The 13,130-nt window shown below is 40.9% G+C and overlaps 1 protein-coding gene across 1 annotated transcript; it reads left to right on the top strand.

Annotated features, from left to right (window-relative positions):
* Positions 1–2,566: 2,566 nt before the first annotated feature.
* Positions 2,567–3,900, top strand: LOC140203425 (hemoglobin subunit beta-like). Its single transcript, XM_072269485.1, has 3 exons — positions 2,567–2,672; positions 2,950–3,157; positions 3,712–3,900. The coding sequence occupies exons 1-3, from the start codon at positions 2,581–2,583 to the stop codon at positions 3,838–3,840; spliced, it is 429 nt and encodes a 142-aa protein (XP_072125586.1). The 5' UTR covers positions 2,567–2,580; the 3' UTR covers positions 3,841–3,900.
* The last annotated feature ends 9,230 nt before the right edge of the window (positions 3,901–13,130 follow it).

Raw genomic sequence — 13,130 nt, 5'->3', positions numbered from 1 at the left:
TTCTGTTATTGCTTCAGACTATCTTAGTACATGTGACAATAGCAAACTGATTTATCAATTTAGCAATAGATCCCTTGTGTTTTGTCTCTTAAAGGGACAATACAGAAGCAGAGCAGCTGAAGCTGGGGTTGTGGACAGATTTGTGCAACGACTGCTGCAGTGGCTGGAGAGGACAGGGTGCATGGATGGCTGATGGAGGAACATTCAAGCAAGCTGGTGTGTAAGTGTGGATGGTGGTGAGCAGCTTCTTCTGTGCTGATGGGGCCGTCCTCATTCAGACAAGTGGGGTGTATTCTATCATACGCAGAATTGTACCTTTGGTGAAAGTCGGAAAGTTTTTACCATGGTATTAGTGAGTCTCTTGCTATTGCATAGCCAGTGTCTGCCCCGTTCACGCACCCAGAGTAGTTCTGTATCTGATCAAATTTGGAACCTGGTCAGTGGAGATGCCCAGGATGTTGATGGTGGGACTCAATGATAAGAATGCTCTTGAACACAAGGACCAATGTCTGCATGACATCTTGTTGGAGATCGTTGTTACCTGGTACTTTCCTGATGTGAATAATACCGGCTACTTACAGTAGAATGTTTTATGAGGATTGTTGTATCAAGGCATGGGCTACTTCATTTACTGAGTAGAAAATGTATTTGAACATTGTGCTATCAGTGGTGAGCACCCTCACATCTGACAATCAAAACCACTTGCAAATGCTGGAAACCTCATAAACAGAATGCTGGAATTACTCAACAGCTCAGGCTGTACTTGTGGCTATATCTATACCTGCGCTTTTCATCCACATCTGATATTCTGACCCGTCCTTTGAAACTTTGCGCTCACCTTAAGATCTAGTATGTCTTTTTTAGAAAGCAAAGATCAAATTTTGTACAATAGCATTTCTGTTATTTCGCCAAGGTTTTGGAACCTAGAACAACACAGGACAGGAAAAGGCCCTTCAGTCAAACTAATTAAGCTAGCAACATCTAATCCATTCTACCTGCATGTGATCCATATCCCTCATTCCCTGTACACTTTATGTGTCTTTCAGGGAGCCTCTTCAACACTTCTATCGTATCTACCTCTTCTACCACTCATGGTAACACAGCAACGACACTCACCGCTCCGTTAAAAAAAACCTATTGAACTTCCCCGTCTTACGATAAATGCAGCCCTCCAGTGGTAGACATTTGAACCCTGGGCAATAAGACACTGGCTGTCCAGTCGATCGAAACCTCTCATAACTTTATAAAGTTCTGTCAGGTTACCCCTCTTCCATTCCAGTGAAAACATCTCTCATCTGTCCACTGTCCTTATACCACATTCCCTCCAATCCAGCCAGCACACTGGTAAACCTCTTCTGAACATTCCCCATGGCCTCCACATCCTTCCAATGATGAGTGACCAGAATTGAATATCATACTCTAGTTCTGTCTGAACAGAAAATTCCCAATTAGTTCTCTATCATCAGCAAATCTGGAAATGTTACAGCAGGTCTTCTCAGATAAACTGTTAACAGACATTGTAAATGTTTGGGGTCCAAGCACTGATTCCTGATGGACCCCATTAGCTGCAGCCTGACTATCCATGAGGGGTCTGTTTCTCTACTCTGCTTTCCATTTGTTAAACAACTCTCAATGGACACAGTGACCCCCAAATTCTATGTGAGCTGTCCTTGTTTATCTTCTGAACACAACCTTATTGAAAGCCTATTGAAAATCCAATACACAAGCAGACAGGAGATATTGGTTTAGTTCCTCTGCCATTTTATTATTTCCTATTATAAAGTCTCCGATCTTTGTTCGTAGTGAACCCACATTTTCCCTCATTGGTCTTTTCATGTTTACACTTCACCTACAGCAATTTGTGAATGCTCATGGCTGGTTCTCTATTCAATAGACACGCAAAACAGAAATAGAGCTTTGTCCATATGTGTCCATTTACCAAATTCATAAAACTACCCACAGACGATGCAAATTGCTATTAGTTACCCAGTGAACTTTGATAGCAGAGTCATCAGTCAGAAAGACCCCAGGGACCATGAAGTGCACATTATTGCTGTAGCTCAGTATTTCAAAATAGTCTTGTCTCAATTTACTGATGTAAGTTTGTCATAAGTTTTCCATTGCTACAATCCCATATCTTTACAGATGAGAACATTAGTGAAGCTATATTATAATAGTCATGGATTTAATTTCAACATCAGAAATGTATTAATTTTTGAAAAATAGTATTATTTAATGAAAAAGTGTAAAAGCTGAACTTCAATTAACAAGGAGAGAGTTCTACAGTTTGAAAATGAATGTATTGAATTAATATTTGACAAAATTGGAGAATTATTCTTCGTGTTGGATGGGCAGAAGTGAGGCTCAGACAAGCAATTGTTCAGCAAGTGTTAACACACAAACACAGAAGGGTTGCAGCCCACGTTTGGAAAGTGTGCCCAACCCATCAAGTAATCAGCCTGTTACAGTAACGATTTAGCCTGAGATGAGCCATTTCAGAGCCTATAAAAGTGAAGGCAAAACTCCAGATCAACACAGCTTTCTTGCGTGAGCAGTGACAGTGAGAGCTCAACAGCCAAAATGGTGAAATTAACAAAGGCTCAGGAACAATACATCATGAACAAATGGGACCATTTGGATAAGAAAGCAATAACTGCCCAAGCCTTGGCAAGGTACTGTATGTTGAAAATGTATTTTCTGTTTTATGTTTAAATCATGCACTGTATTTTCAACTATGGTTCCAGTGAAGGCTCTTTAATTTGCTATGCTTGCCTAGATGTTGTCATTGGGTGAGGGAATTAGTATTCAACACTGCACTGAGGTTCTAGTTAAACCCACAGAAAATCAACTCTTTATTTGATAAAAAGGTCCTAAATCATGAACTTTGAGCAATTAATTAATTCCAAGTTATCACAACAGAAACTAGGCAATTTGTTTTTTTCTTACTAGGGTATTCGCGGTCTATCCCTGGACGACCAGACTGTTTAAGAGTTTCAATGGCCGTTTTGCAGTCGGTGACCCTGGTGTTCAGGCTCATGCAGACAAAGTGCTAAAGGCTCTGAACACTGCAATTGAGGATTTGAAGAGTATTGAAACCAATTTCCATGATCTCAGCAGTAAACATCAAACAATCGGAGTAGACACTCAAAATTTCAAGGTAAACACCAATCTTTCTAGGATGTGCAAATTTTCATAAATGGAGTGCTATAGATATTTCTCATTTACAGAGTCATAACAAACATGACAACCAAGCATCATGGACTAAACTGCAGGCAAAAAGAGCACATCTGCTCACTGTGCAAGAGGCAGACCTTTTGAAATTTTCCTGAGAAGTTGATTTCAATTTCCCTTTATTCAACATCTAACAGATGAAGGATTGTTTTTGACTTCACTGCTCCAGGGACTCTGAAATTATCCTGACATTGGGTGTTGTCTGTAGAGAGTTTGCTCCAGTTTGCTGTGCTTCTAGTTAATTAGCTACTGTTTGTCAAAAAGAGTCAAAAAGGCTTTGATGGGCACATGAAATAGGGATATGATGTCGGGGTACAAGGAAAAAGGTGGGGCCCAACGTATTTGCAACACTGGGAACTGACATCGACCCAGAGTTCAAAATGGACTCCTTCTGGGCAATTCTGTATGAAGTCTTTGGAGGCTTGAGTTTTGCTTTCCAGGTTTGTTTCAGTGTTGTATAATTATTGTTTTTCTTCACAGCTTCTCAGCCAGGCCTTCATTGTTGAACTCGCTCTTCATGATAAAAAGGCATTCAGACCAGAGGAACATGAAGCTGTCTACAAGTTTTTTAAACTGGTGACAGAAGCTCTCTCCAGCAACTACCATTAAATCTATAACCTGCATTAGGGTTATAACCACCTTCAGAAATGCAATGAAAACCTGTATTATCAGCATCTACAATGCATTGTTTGCTTAAAGAAATTGTGTAACATCAGGTTCAAGTCATGTTAATGTAAAGGTGGCACAATACTCCTCCTTGTATGGTCATTTTATTCAAAAGTTGAAAAAATATCTGTAAGCATTCTCTTTGCTACAATAAAGAAACAACATTTCTCTCACAGAAGTAAATTCTTCATCTCTAGGGAATAAAATTAAAAGATCTTTGACTTGGTCAATGTTGAGATGAACAATGGTTTGTTGTTAAAAAGCAGACATTGTGCTGTTCGACCTTTCACTGTCCCAGGACAGGTCAAAACATTTCTCATCTGCTGAACTAATTTAGAAATAAACTAACTGATGTACTTTGGGGAAAAGTAGCAGCCAAATTCTCACTTTTATCTCACGTTTCATAACAAGTTATCAGCCCAATGACACACTGTCAGTCCTCAGAGTAATTCCAAAGCTCTTAGATTTTCTGTAGTCATCCTCCCACACAATCCATTAACACCTCCCCATTCTCCCATCACCATCACATCTTAGACCATTTTTGTACCAAAGTACCACATATTTGGGATGAATTATAAAAAGATTCTCTATACAGAGCAATGATTTAATTATTCATCAGTGGGCCATTTTTAAAAGAGATTTGATGACCGGGATAGTACCCACACTTTTGTTTAGAAAATATATTATAGCATACAGAATAGAATAAATTAATACAATTTTTAGTTTAAAACAACAGGTGCAGAGAATGAAAATCCAACAACTGTCTACTTTAAAATAAGGAAAGTGTCCACAATAGCTTTGGTTGTGGTCTTTCACACTCAGACCAGATATTTGCAGATCATTGTAAAACACTGTCAAGTTTCATTGCTGGAAACGTCACTTATGTTGAAAGTGAACAGAGGGCTGTCTGAATTATCAAAAATATTTCATCAAAATTAGAAATGTTCATCTGTTGCTGCAACAGGGTGTGATGTGGAGGTGGAGCAAAGCTGGTACACTTATGTTCAAAATGTGGGAGTTCAGCTCTAGCTTCCATTTAACACATCCATCCATTAAATTCAGCTGTAAGTTCTAGGAATGGAGGAGATGCATTTGTGGTTCTTTCCTCCACTGGTCACCCTTCACAATCTGATTTTCTAATCTACAGAGAGATGAAACCTATCTTATGAACATTGCCATTCACTGTGGCCTCATCGGATATAAAGTGAAAACAAATTAAGTGTTTATTTCCAGATCACCAGCTGTAGCAAAGCAAAGATGCACTCTGTCACAGAAACCACCAACATCTACATTAATGGATATCACTGCACATTGTCACAGCTCACAAGCTCCTGATTTCAGAGTTCCATGTGATTAAGCCAGTGGTTCATATGCTGAAAGATGCGCTTTGGTTTTAAGACAATTTTTAATATACTATAGAAATGTAATGGCACAGAGGCTTAGCATTTAATGTGTCACGTACCCCGTGACGGGGATAAAGAACCAGCAGAGATGGAAAACACTTTGGAGTCTCGTATTGCTATAAACTAATAATATTTATTAGTGACTACACAATACAGTAATATAAATGTAAATAAATCAAACAGGTTAGCAATGATTATATATAAGTAAGTAAATCAGTAAGTGTGGAATATACATATGTATGAAAAAACCAAGCTTCTTTATGTCTAGGGGTAAAAAGATACAGTCTTACGATGTTGAGTAAAGTTCAGTTCAGTTCAGTTTGTGGTTTTGAGTTGAGTAGTGATGGAGAGAGAGAGAGAGAGAGAGGGAGAGTTGAGTCTTCAGGTGAGCTGATGCCATTGATCTTCTCGTCTTCCTCCGAAATCCTTTACAAGTCACCAACTGTGACATTAACCAGGGGGACCGGTCTTCTGTGGTGGAACTATCACCCAGGCGAGGGTGGACACATAGACAACTCCCCACCAGTCAACCCCTTCTTCAGTGCTGGAATAGCAATTTGGATTGATCCGCCTGATCGATCCTCCAAAACCCACTTTCTCTGCGGGCACAACAATCCTCATTCAGTGCCCAGATCATGTGCCTGAGGTCTGTATCATCCGACTTCCCATTTATCTCACCAGGCTGAGCATCACCCGTCATTCAAAGAGTCCCTCCCTCCTTTGTCTGTAAAGGAGTGCAAGCAGGTAACAAGTCCTTGAAAGTAACATCAACAATCTGCCTTTGGTCACCATAGCAACCTTCGAGCTGCTCGGTGCTGTCTCCATCTCCAAATTCAGTAGAAATCCAAACTTACTTCTAATGCCTTAAAGTGACAGTCCACTGTTAATCTTCGTCTCTCTCTCCTTTCCAAACTAACCATCAGTGATGAATGTCTCTCTCTGTCTCTCTTCAAACAGTTAATAGGGGCACTGCAGGATCCCCTCACAAATCCCATCACTTTACATGCCCGGCTGTAAGATTTGGATTTGATTCCCCCTCGCTGTCTGCAAGATGCTTGTGCATTCTCCTCCAGTCTGTGTGCATTTCCTCCTGGAGTTCTAACTTCCTCCCTCATTCCAAACCTATGCATTAGGGCTAGTCAATTGTGGGCATGCGATGTTGGTACCAGAACCTTGGTGATCCTTGTGGGCCGCTCAGCATAATCCTTGCTGATTTGATTTGACTTGACGTGAATGAGGCATTTCACTGAATGTTTCAATGTGTATGTGACAAATAAAGCTAAGCTTTTTAAAATTGATTTCAGAACCAGGAAAGGATGCACTTGCTTGTTCTCTGGTGCCAGAAATGACTGCTGGGTGGGAACAGAGGGCAAGTACTGATAGTGGGTCATCTGGACACACTGCCTGTGAGCATGATGTAAATCAGACTGTAGCCAGCAAAAGACCCTGCACTGCCTCAGAATTGTGAGTAAATCAGGAAAGGGTGACCCATGGAGAAAGAACCACAATTACAACCTCTCTATTCCCAGAACTTAGAGTTGAATGTGAAGGATGGATGTGATGTGTTTTGTGGGAGCTGGCGATGAACATTTGCACTTTGTAAATAAATGTTCCAGCCATAGCCAGGAATTGATAGAATTAAGTATTTCAACATTGAATGAAGTCTGGGTTTACACTAAATGTGATTTTAAAAAAAATCTTCAACTGCTTTTGCCTTAACGTTCTCTCTTATCTCCTCTCCTGTCAAACAGGAGAATCAAAAGCCTGAAAGCAGGTACCATTAGGATCAAGGATAGTTACTATTCCATTTGTTATAAGAATATAAAAGACTATAAGAACAATGATGAATGCGGCCCAGTCCATCATGGGGAAAGTCCTTCCTTCCATTCAACACATCTACATGGAACACTGTTGCAGGAAAGTTACATCCATCATCAGAGACTCCACTCCACCCAAATCATGCTCTCTTCTCACTGCTGCTTTCAGGAAGAAGGTACAGAGTCTCAGGACTCACTCCTCCAGGTTCAGGAACAGTTATTATTTCAACCATCAGTCTCTTGAACTAATGGAAATAATTTCATCCAACTTGCCTTGCCCCATCACTAAACTTTTTCCACAAGCTTTGGACTCACTTTCAAGGAATCTTCATCTCCTGTACTCAGTACTTATTGTTTTTTTCTCCTTTGTATTGGCACAGCTCATTGTCTTTTACTCATGTGTTGTTTGTCCTCCCTGTTGAGTGTGGTGATTCACTGATTCTATTATGATTCTTGGATTTGTTGAGCGTGCCGCAAGAAAATGAATCTCAGGATTATTTCTGGTGACATATTTGTACTTTCATAATAAATTTACTTTGAACTTTGAACTATGAAATAGTCCACTTGTATCATGCAGTTAATGGTCAACCTCACAAACTACCTCATTATAGACTTGAAGCTTATTGTCCATCTGCAGAGCACTTCCTTTGTAATTCTGACATTGTCCTCCCTTGCACTATCATGTCCCTCTGCACATTCTGCAAATCTGAATTATTGCCCTGTATGGAAAATAGTCTACACTTTTATTCTTTCTACCAAGGTGCATGGCCAATCATCTCCCGACACTATATTCCATCTGCCACTTCTTTATCCATTTTCCCAATATATATAAGTTGTCACGCCACCTACCTCTTCACCTATCTTTATATCATCTGCAACATGAAAAGAAGCCTTCCCCACCCCGACCCCTACAGAACATCACTAGAAACTAGCTGCCAACCAAAACAGGTCCTCTTTATTCCTACTCTTTTTCTCCTGCTTGTCAATCAATCTTCTATTGATACCAATATCTTTCCTGTAGTCACAGGCAGCCAGCCCAAAAAAGGCCCTCTTTATTCCCACTCTTTGCCTCCTGCTAGTCAGTCAATCTTCCATCAATGCTAGTATTTTTATCTGTAGTACCATGGGCTCTTATGCTCTAAATCAGCCTCATGTGTGGCACCTTGTCAAAGGCCTTCTGAAAATCCAAATAAACAACATCAACTGACTCACCTTTATCCATCTTGCCCTCAAGGAATTCCAACAAATTTACCAGGCAAGATTTCCCTTGAAGGAAACTATACTGACTTTGGCTTATTTTACGACGTACCTCCAAGTACCACGAAACCTCAGTCTTAATTATGGACTCCTACATCTTCCCAACCACTGAGGTCAGGCTAATTGGCTTATAATTTGCTTTCTTCTGCCCCCTCACTTTAAAAGAGTGGAGTATCACTGACAATATTCCTGTCCTCCAGAACCATTCCAGAATCTATTGATTCATGAAAGATCATTACTAATGACTCCACAATCTCTTCAGCTACCTCACTGAGAACCTGAGGAGAGTCCATCTGGCCTGGGTGACTTACTTACCTTCAGGAGTTTCAGATTCCCAAGCACCTTCTCCTGAGTAATAGCAACTACACTCACTCTCCCTCTGACACACACATTTCTGACATACTAATAATATCTTCCACAGTTAAGAATGGTGCTAAATTCTTACTCAGTTCTTCTGCCCCCTATTACCACCTCTTCAGCATAATTTTCCAGCAATCTGATATCTGCTTTCACCTCTCTTTTACTCTTCACATATCTGAAAAAAACTTTTGGTAACCCTTTTTGTATTATTGGCTAGCTTACCTTCATATTTCATCTTTTCTCTACTGATGGCTTTTTTAGCTGCCTTCCATTGGTTTTAAAAAGCTTCCCAATTCTCTAACTTCCCATTAATTTTTGAAATATTATTTGTTCTCTCTATTCCTCAAGATGAGTTTGACTCCTGTTGTCAGTCACGACGGCATCATCCTCCCTTTAGAATACTCTTCGTCTTTGGGATGTACCTATCCTGTACCTTTTGAGTTGCCACCACCAATCTCTAGCCATTGCTGTTCTGCGATCATCCCTACTAGTGTCCTACTTTGGCCAGCTCCTCTCTCATGTCTCTGTAATTTCCTTTACTCTACTGTAATTATAGATGAGGGTAGTGCAGTGGATGTGATCTATATGGATTTTAGTAAGGCATTTGACAAGGTTCCACATGGTAGGCTTATTCAGAAAGTCAGAAGGCATGGGATCCAGGGAAGTTTGGCCAGGTGGATTCAGATTTGGCTTGCCTGCTGAAGGCAGAGGATCATGGTGAAGGGAGTACATTCAGATTGGAGGATTGTGACTAGTGGTGTCCCACAAGGATCGGTTCTGGGACCTCTACTTTTCGTGATTTTTATTAACGACCTGGATGTGGGGGTAGAAGGGTGGGTTGGCAAGTTTGCAGACAACACAAAGGTTGGTGGTGTAGATAGTGTAGAGGATTGTCAAAGATTGCGGAGAGACATTGATAGGATGCAGAAGTGGGCTGAGAAGTGGCAGATGGAGTTCAACCCGGAGAAGTGTGAGGTTGTACACTTTGGAAGGACAAACTCCAAGGCAGAGTACAAAGTAAATGGCAGGATACTTGGTAGTGTGGAGGAGCAGAGGGATTTAGGGGTACATGTCCACAGGTCCCTAAAAGTTGCCTCACAGGTAGATAGGGTAGTTAAGAAAGCTTATGGGGTGTTAGCTTTCATAAGTCGAGGGATAGAGTTTAAGAGTCGTGATGTAATGATGCAGCTCTATAAAACTTTGGTTAGGCCACACTTAGAGTACTGTGTCCAGTTCTGGTCGCCTCACTATAGGAAGGATGTGGAAGCACTGGAAAGTGTACAGAGGAGATCTACCAGGATGCTGCCTGGTTTAGAGAGTATGCATTATGGTCAGAGATTAAGGGAGCTAGGGCTTTACTCTTTGGAGAGAAGGAGGATGAGAGGAGGCATGATAGAGGTGTACAAGATAATAAGAGGAATAGATAGATTGGATAGCCAGCGCCTCTTCCCCAGGGCACCCCGGCTCAATACAAGAGGACATGGCTTTAAGGTAAGGGGTGGGAAGTTCAAGGGGGATTTTAGAGGAAGGTTTTTTACTCAGAGAGTGGTTGGTGCATGGAATGCACTGCCTGAGTCAATGGTGGAGGTAGATACACTCGTGAAGTTTAAGAGACTACTGGACAGGTATATGGAGGAACTTAAGGTGGGGAGTTATATGAGAGGCAGGGTTTGAGGGTTGGCACAACATTGTGGGCTAAAGGGCCTGTAATGTGCTGTACTATTCTATGTTCTATGTTCTATGTAATACTCATACATCTGGCTTTATCTTAACACTCTGATGCAGCTGACACCCTGTCTCTCATAAACCAAACCTTTCTGAACCCAAAACCTTTGGCCAAAGCCTTCTACAGGGGCACAAATGAGAGTACCCTGACTGGCTGCATCACTGTCTGGTATGGGAACTGTACCTCCCTCAAATGCAGGACTCTGCAGAGAGTGGTGCGGACATCCCAGCACATCTATTAATGTGAAGTTCCCACTATTCAGGACATTTACAAAGACAAGTGAGACAAGTGTGTAAAACAGGTCCAAAGGATCATTGGGGACCCAAGCCACCCCAACCACAAACTGCTGCAGCTGCTGCCATCTGGGAAATGATACCGCAATACAAAAGCCTGGACCAACAGGCACCAGGACAGCTTTCTCCACCAGGATATCGGACTGATTAATTCCTGCTGATGCAATTGTATTTTTATGTTATATTGACTGTCTTTTGTACATATTATATATTATAAATTACTATAAATTGCACATTTAGATGGAGACGTAACGTAAAGATATTTATTCCTCATGTACATGAAGGATGTAAGCAATAAAGTCAATTCAATTCAATTCTTTATGATGGTCTTGACAAAAATGTTGACTGTTTATTTCCGTCTTCAAACACTGCTTAACCCATTGTGTTTCACCTGCAGCTCAGTTCTTTTGTGCAGATTCTAGCATCTGTAGTCTCTTGAGTCTCAGATTTGTGATCCACCTCACTTCTGTGATGGAAGTGTCTAGTCAATGACTCTATTGTTCGCTGCATTGGATCATATCCATAGGGTGCAATACCACTGGGTGGACATCATTGGCTCAGATTAAGGTCATGATGATTCATCTTTTTGGGGAAGTGGTTATGGCCTCTAATTATTATCAGCAGTCATTTCAAATTTGTAGGAAGGTTGGTAGGGCCCATGGTGTAACATAACAGCTGCAGATAACAAAGGATGGTGTGGAGAGATAGAGAAAGGTCCTAAAAGAATAAGGATCCAGGAAATTGTAAAGTTCATTGTGAACACTGGTGGGATAAATGTTAACTCAAAAGCAGCACCAAAAGGCACAAGGACAATGCTAAGAAAATGTTTTAAGTTATTTTCTGGCTGCCTCACCACTACTCTTACACTCTGCTCTATGTTATGCAAATGCCATTACACCTTGCCAGCAAGCTCTACATATTATGGTTTCTAGGTAACTTAAGTATTGCTACACCCTTACATATACTCTAATTCTGAAGCCATGTGTCATAGCTTATTGTACATACTCACCCAACTGTTTAAATGTGATGTACATACTTACGTTTTTGTGAGATTCTTGCAAGAGTGTCTCCAGAAGAATCACAAACACAAGAAAATCTCCAGATCTCCAGAATTCCAAAGCAACACACAACACTCAGCAGGCCAGGCAGCATCTGTGGAAAAGAGTAAGCAGTCGACATTTTGGGTCGAGACCCTTCATCAGGACTCTGTCATCAGTCTTTTCCAGAGATGCTGCCTGATCTGCTGAGCTCCTCCTGAATTTTGTGTGTGTTTCTCCAGGAGAACGCTTGTTTATTGGGCTGAGTAAAGACTTTCATATCATCAGCTTGAGTGCCTCTCCGGTGACTTGGATCACAGTTGCAACAGGTACAATACACTCAAAGAGTAATGTTTTCCCATGAGTTTCCATCTGAGATTCACAGCAAGTAGGGTTGCAGCCTCACAGGTTTAAGTTCATCGCTTTGATTTTCACTTTTGTAGTGGCCCTTAATTTATTTGCCTCCAACTCATTCAGTGCAGCTGCAGCAAATATCAGCCACTTCTCCCATTTGTAGTGCATTAGGGCTTTAGAATTTCAGAATCAGAATCAGCATTAGGTTTATTGTTGCAGCGTATGTCATGAAATTTGTTGTTATGTAGCAGGATTACTGAGCAATACCTAAAATGCACTATAAGTTACCATAGGAAATGTAAGGAAAATATTAAATAAAGAGTGCAGAAAAATTACCCGTCTTACAATCAAACCTCGCAAACTGTAAACCATTTAACCCTTTACAAAGGATGTCAAAGGCGGTGGAGCAATAAACTGGGAAGTGGGGTTTGGTGGACATTCTGGCTGATGATAAGAACTGGGCTAAAGTGAGTGGTTTATACAATATTTGTATCCAGGTGGTCCAATGTACAACCAGGGCTGCTTGTAAATCAGGATTCCATAAGAACTGATATCAACCATTGACTTTCCCTGTATTTTCTGCAAGTTAGCACAAAAACAATGTTCCTCATATTTACCATTTTTTCATATATCCATCCAGCATAAGAGGAGGCCATTTGGATCATCGTATTTATACTAGCTCATGGTACATATCACAAGTAGTCTCTTGTTTGGAAGTGAGTGAGCTGAGTGTGAGGATTAAAATGTGAGTGGGGCTTTTGAAACATTTTGGCAGGCTTGTGATGCCGCTGTGTATTAGTCACTTGACAAAGGCCCATAAAAAAGTGTGAGGTTTAATTGAGCAGTCATTGTTGGAGAGAAAGTTCTGTGAGTGGGCTGGTATTAGAGTGTGGAGCTTGTGGCTTTGGCTCTAGAGGCTTCGGTGAGAAGAGACAAAGGTTAAGGTGGTTTTTGGTCAGTTTCTTTCTTTGTCTATTAGTATCTAG

The sequence above is a fragment of the Mobula birostris genome, chromosome 9 (assembly GCF_030028105.1).
Source record: "Mobula birostris isolate sMobBir1 chromosome 9, sMobBir1.hap1, whole genome shotgun sequence".
NCBI lineage: Eukaryota > Metazoa > Chordata > Chondrichthyes > Myliobatiformes > Myliobatidae > Mobula > Mobula birostris.
Note: the sequence above shows the minus strand (reverse complement) of the source record. Positions and strands in the feature narration are given on the sequence as shown.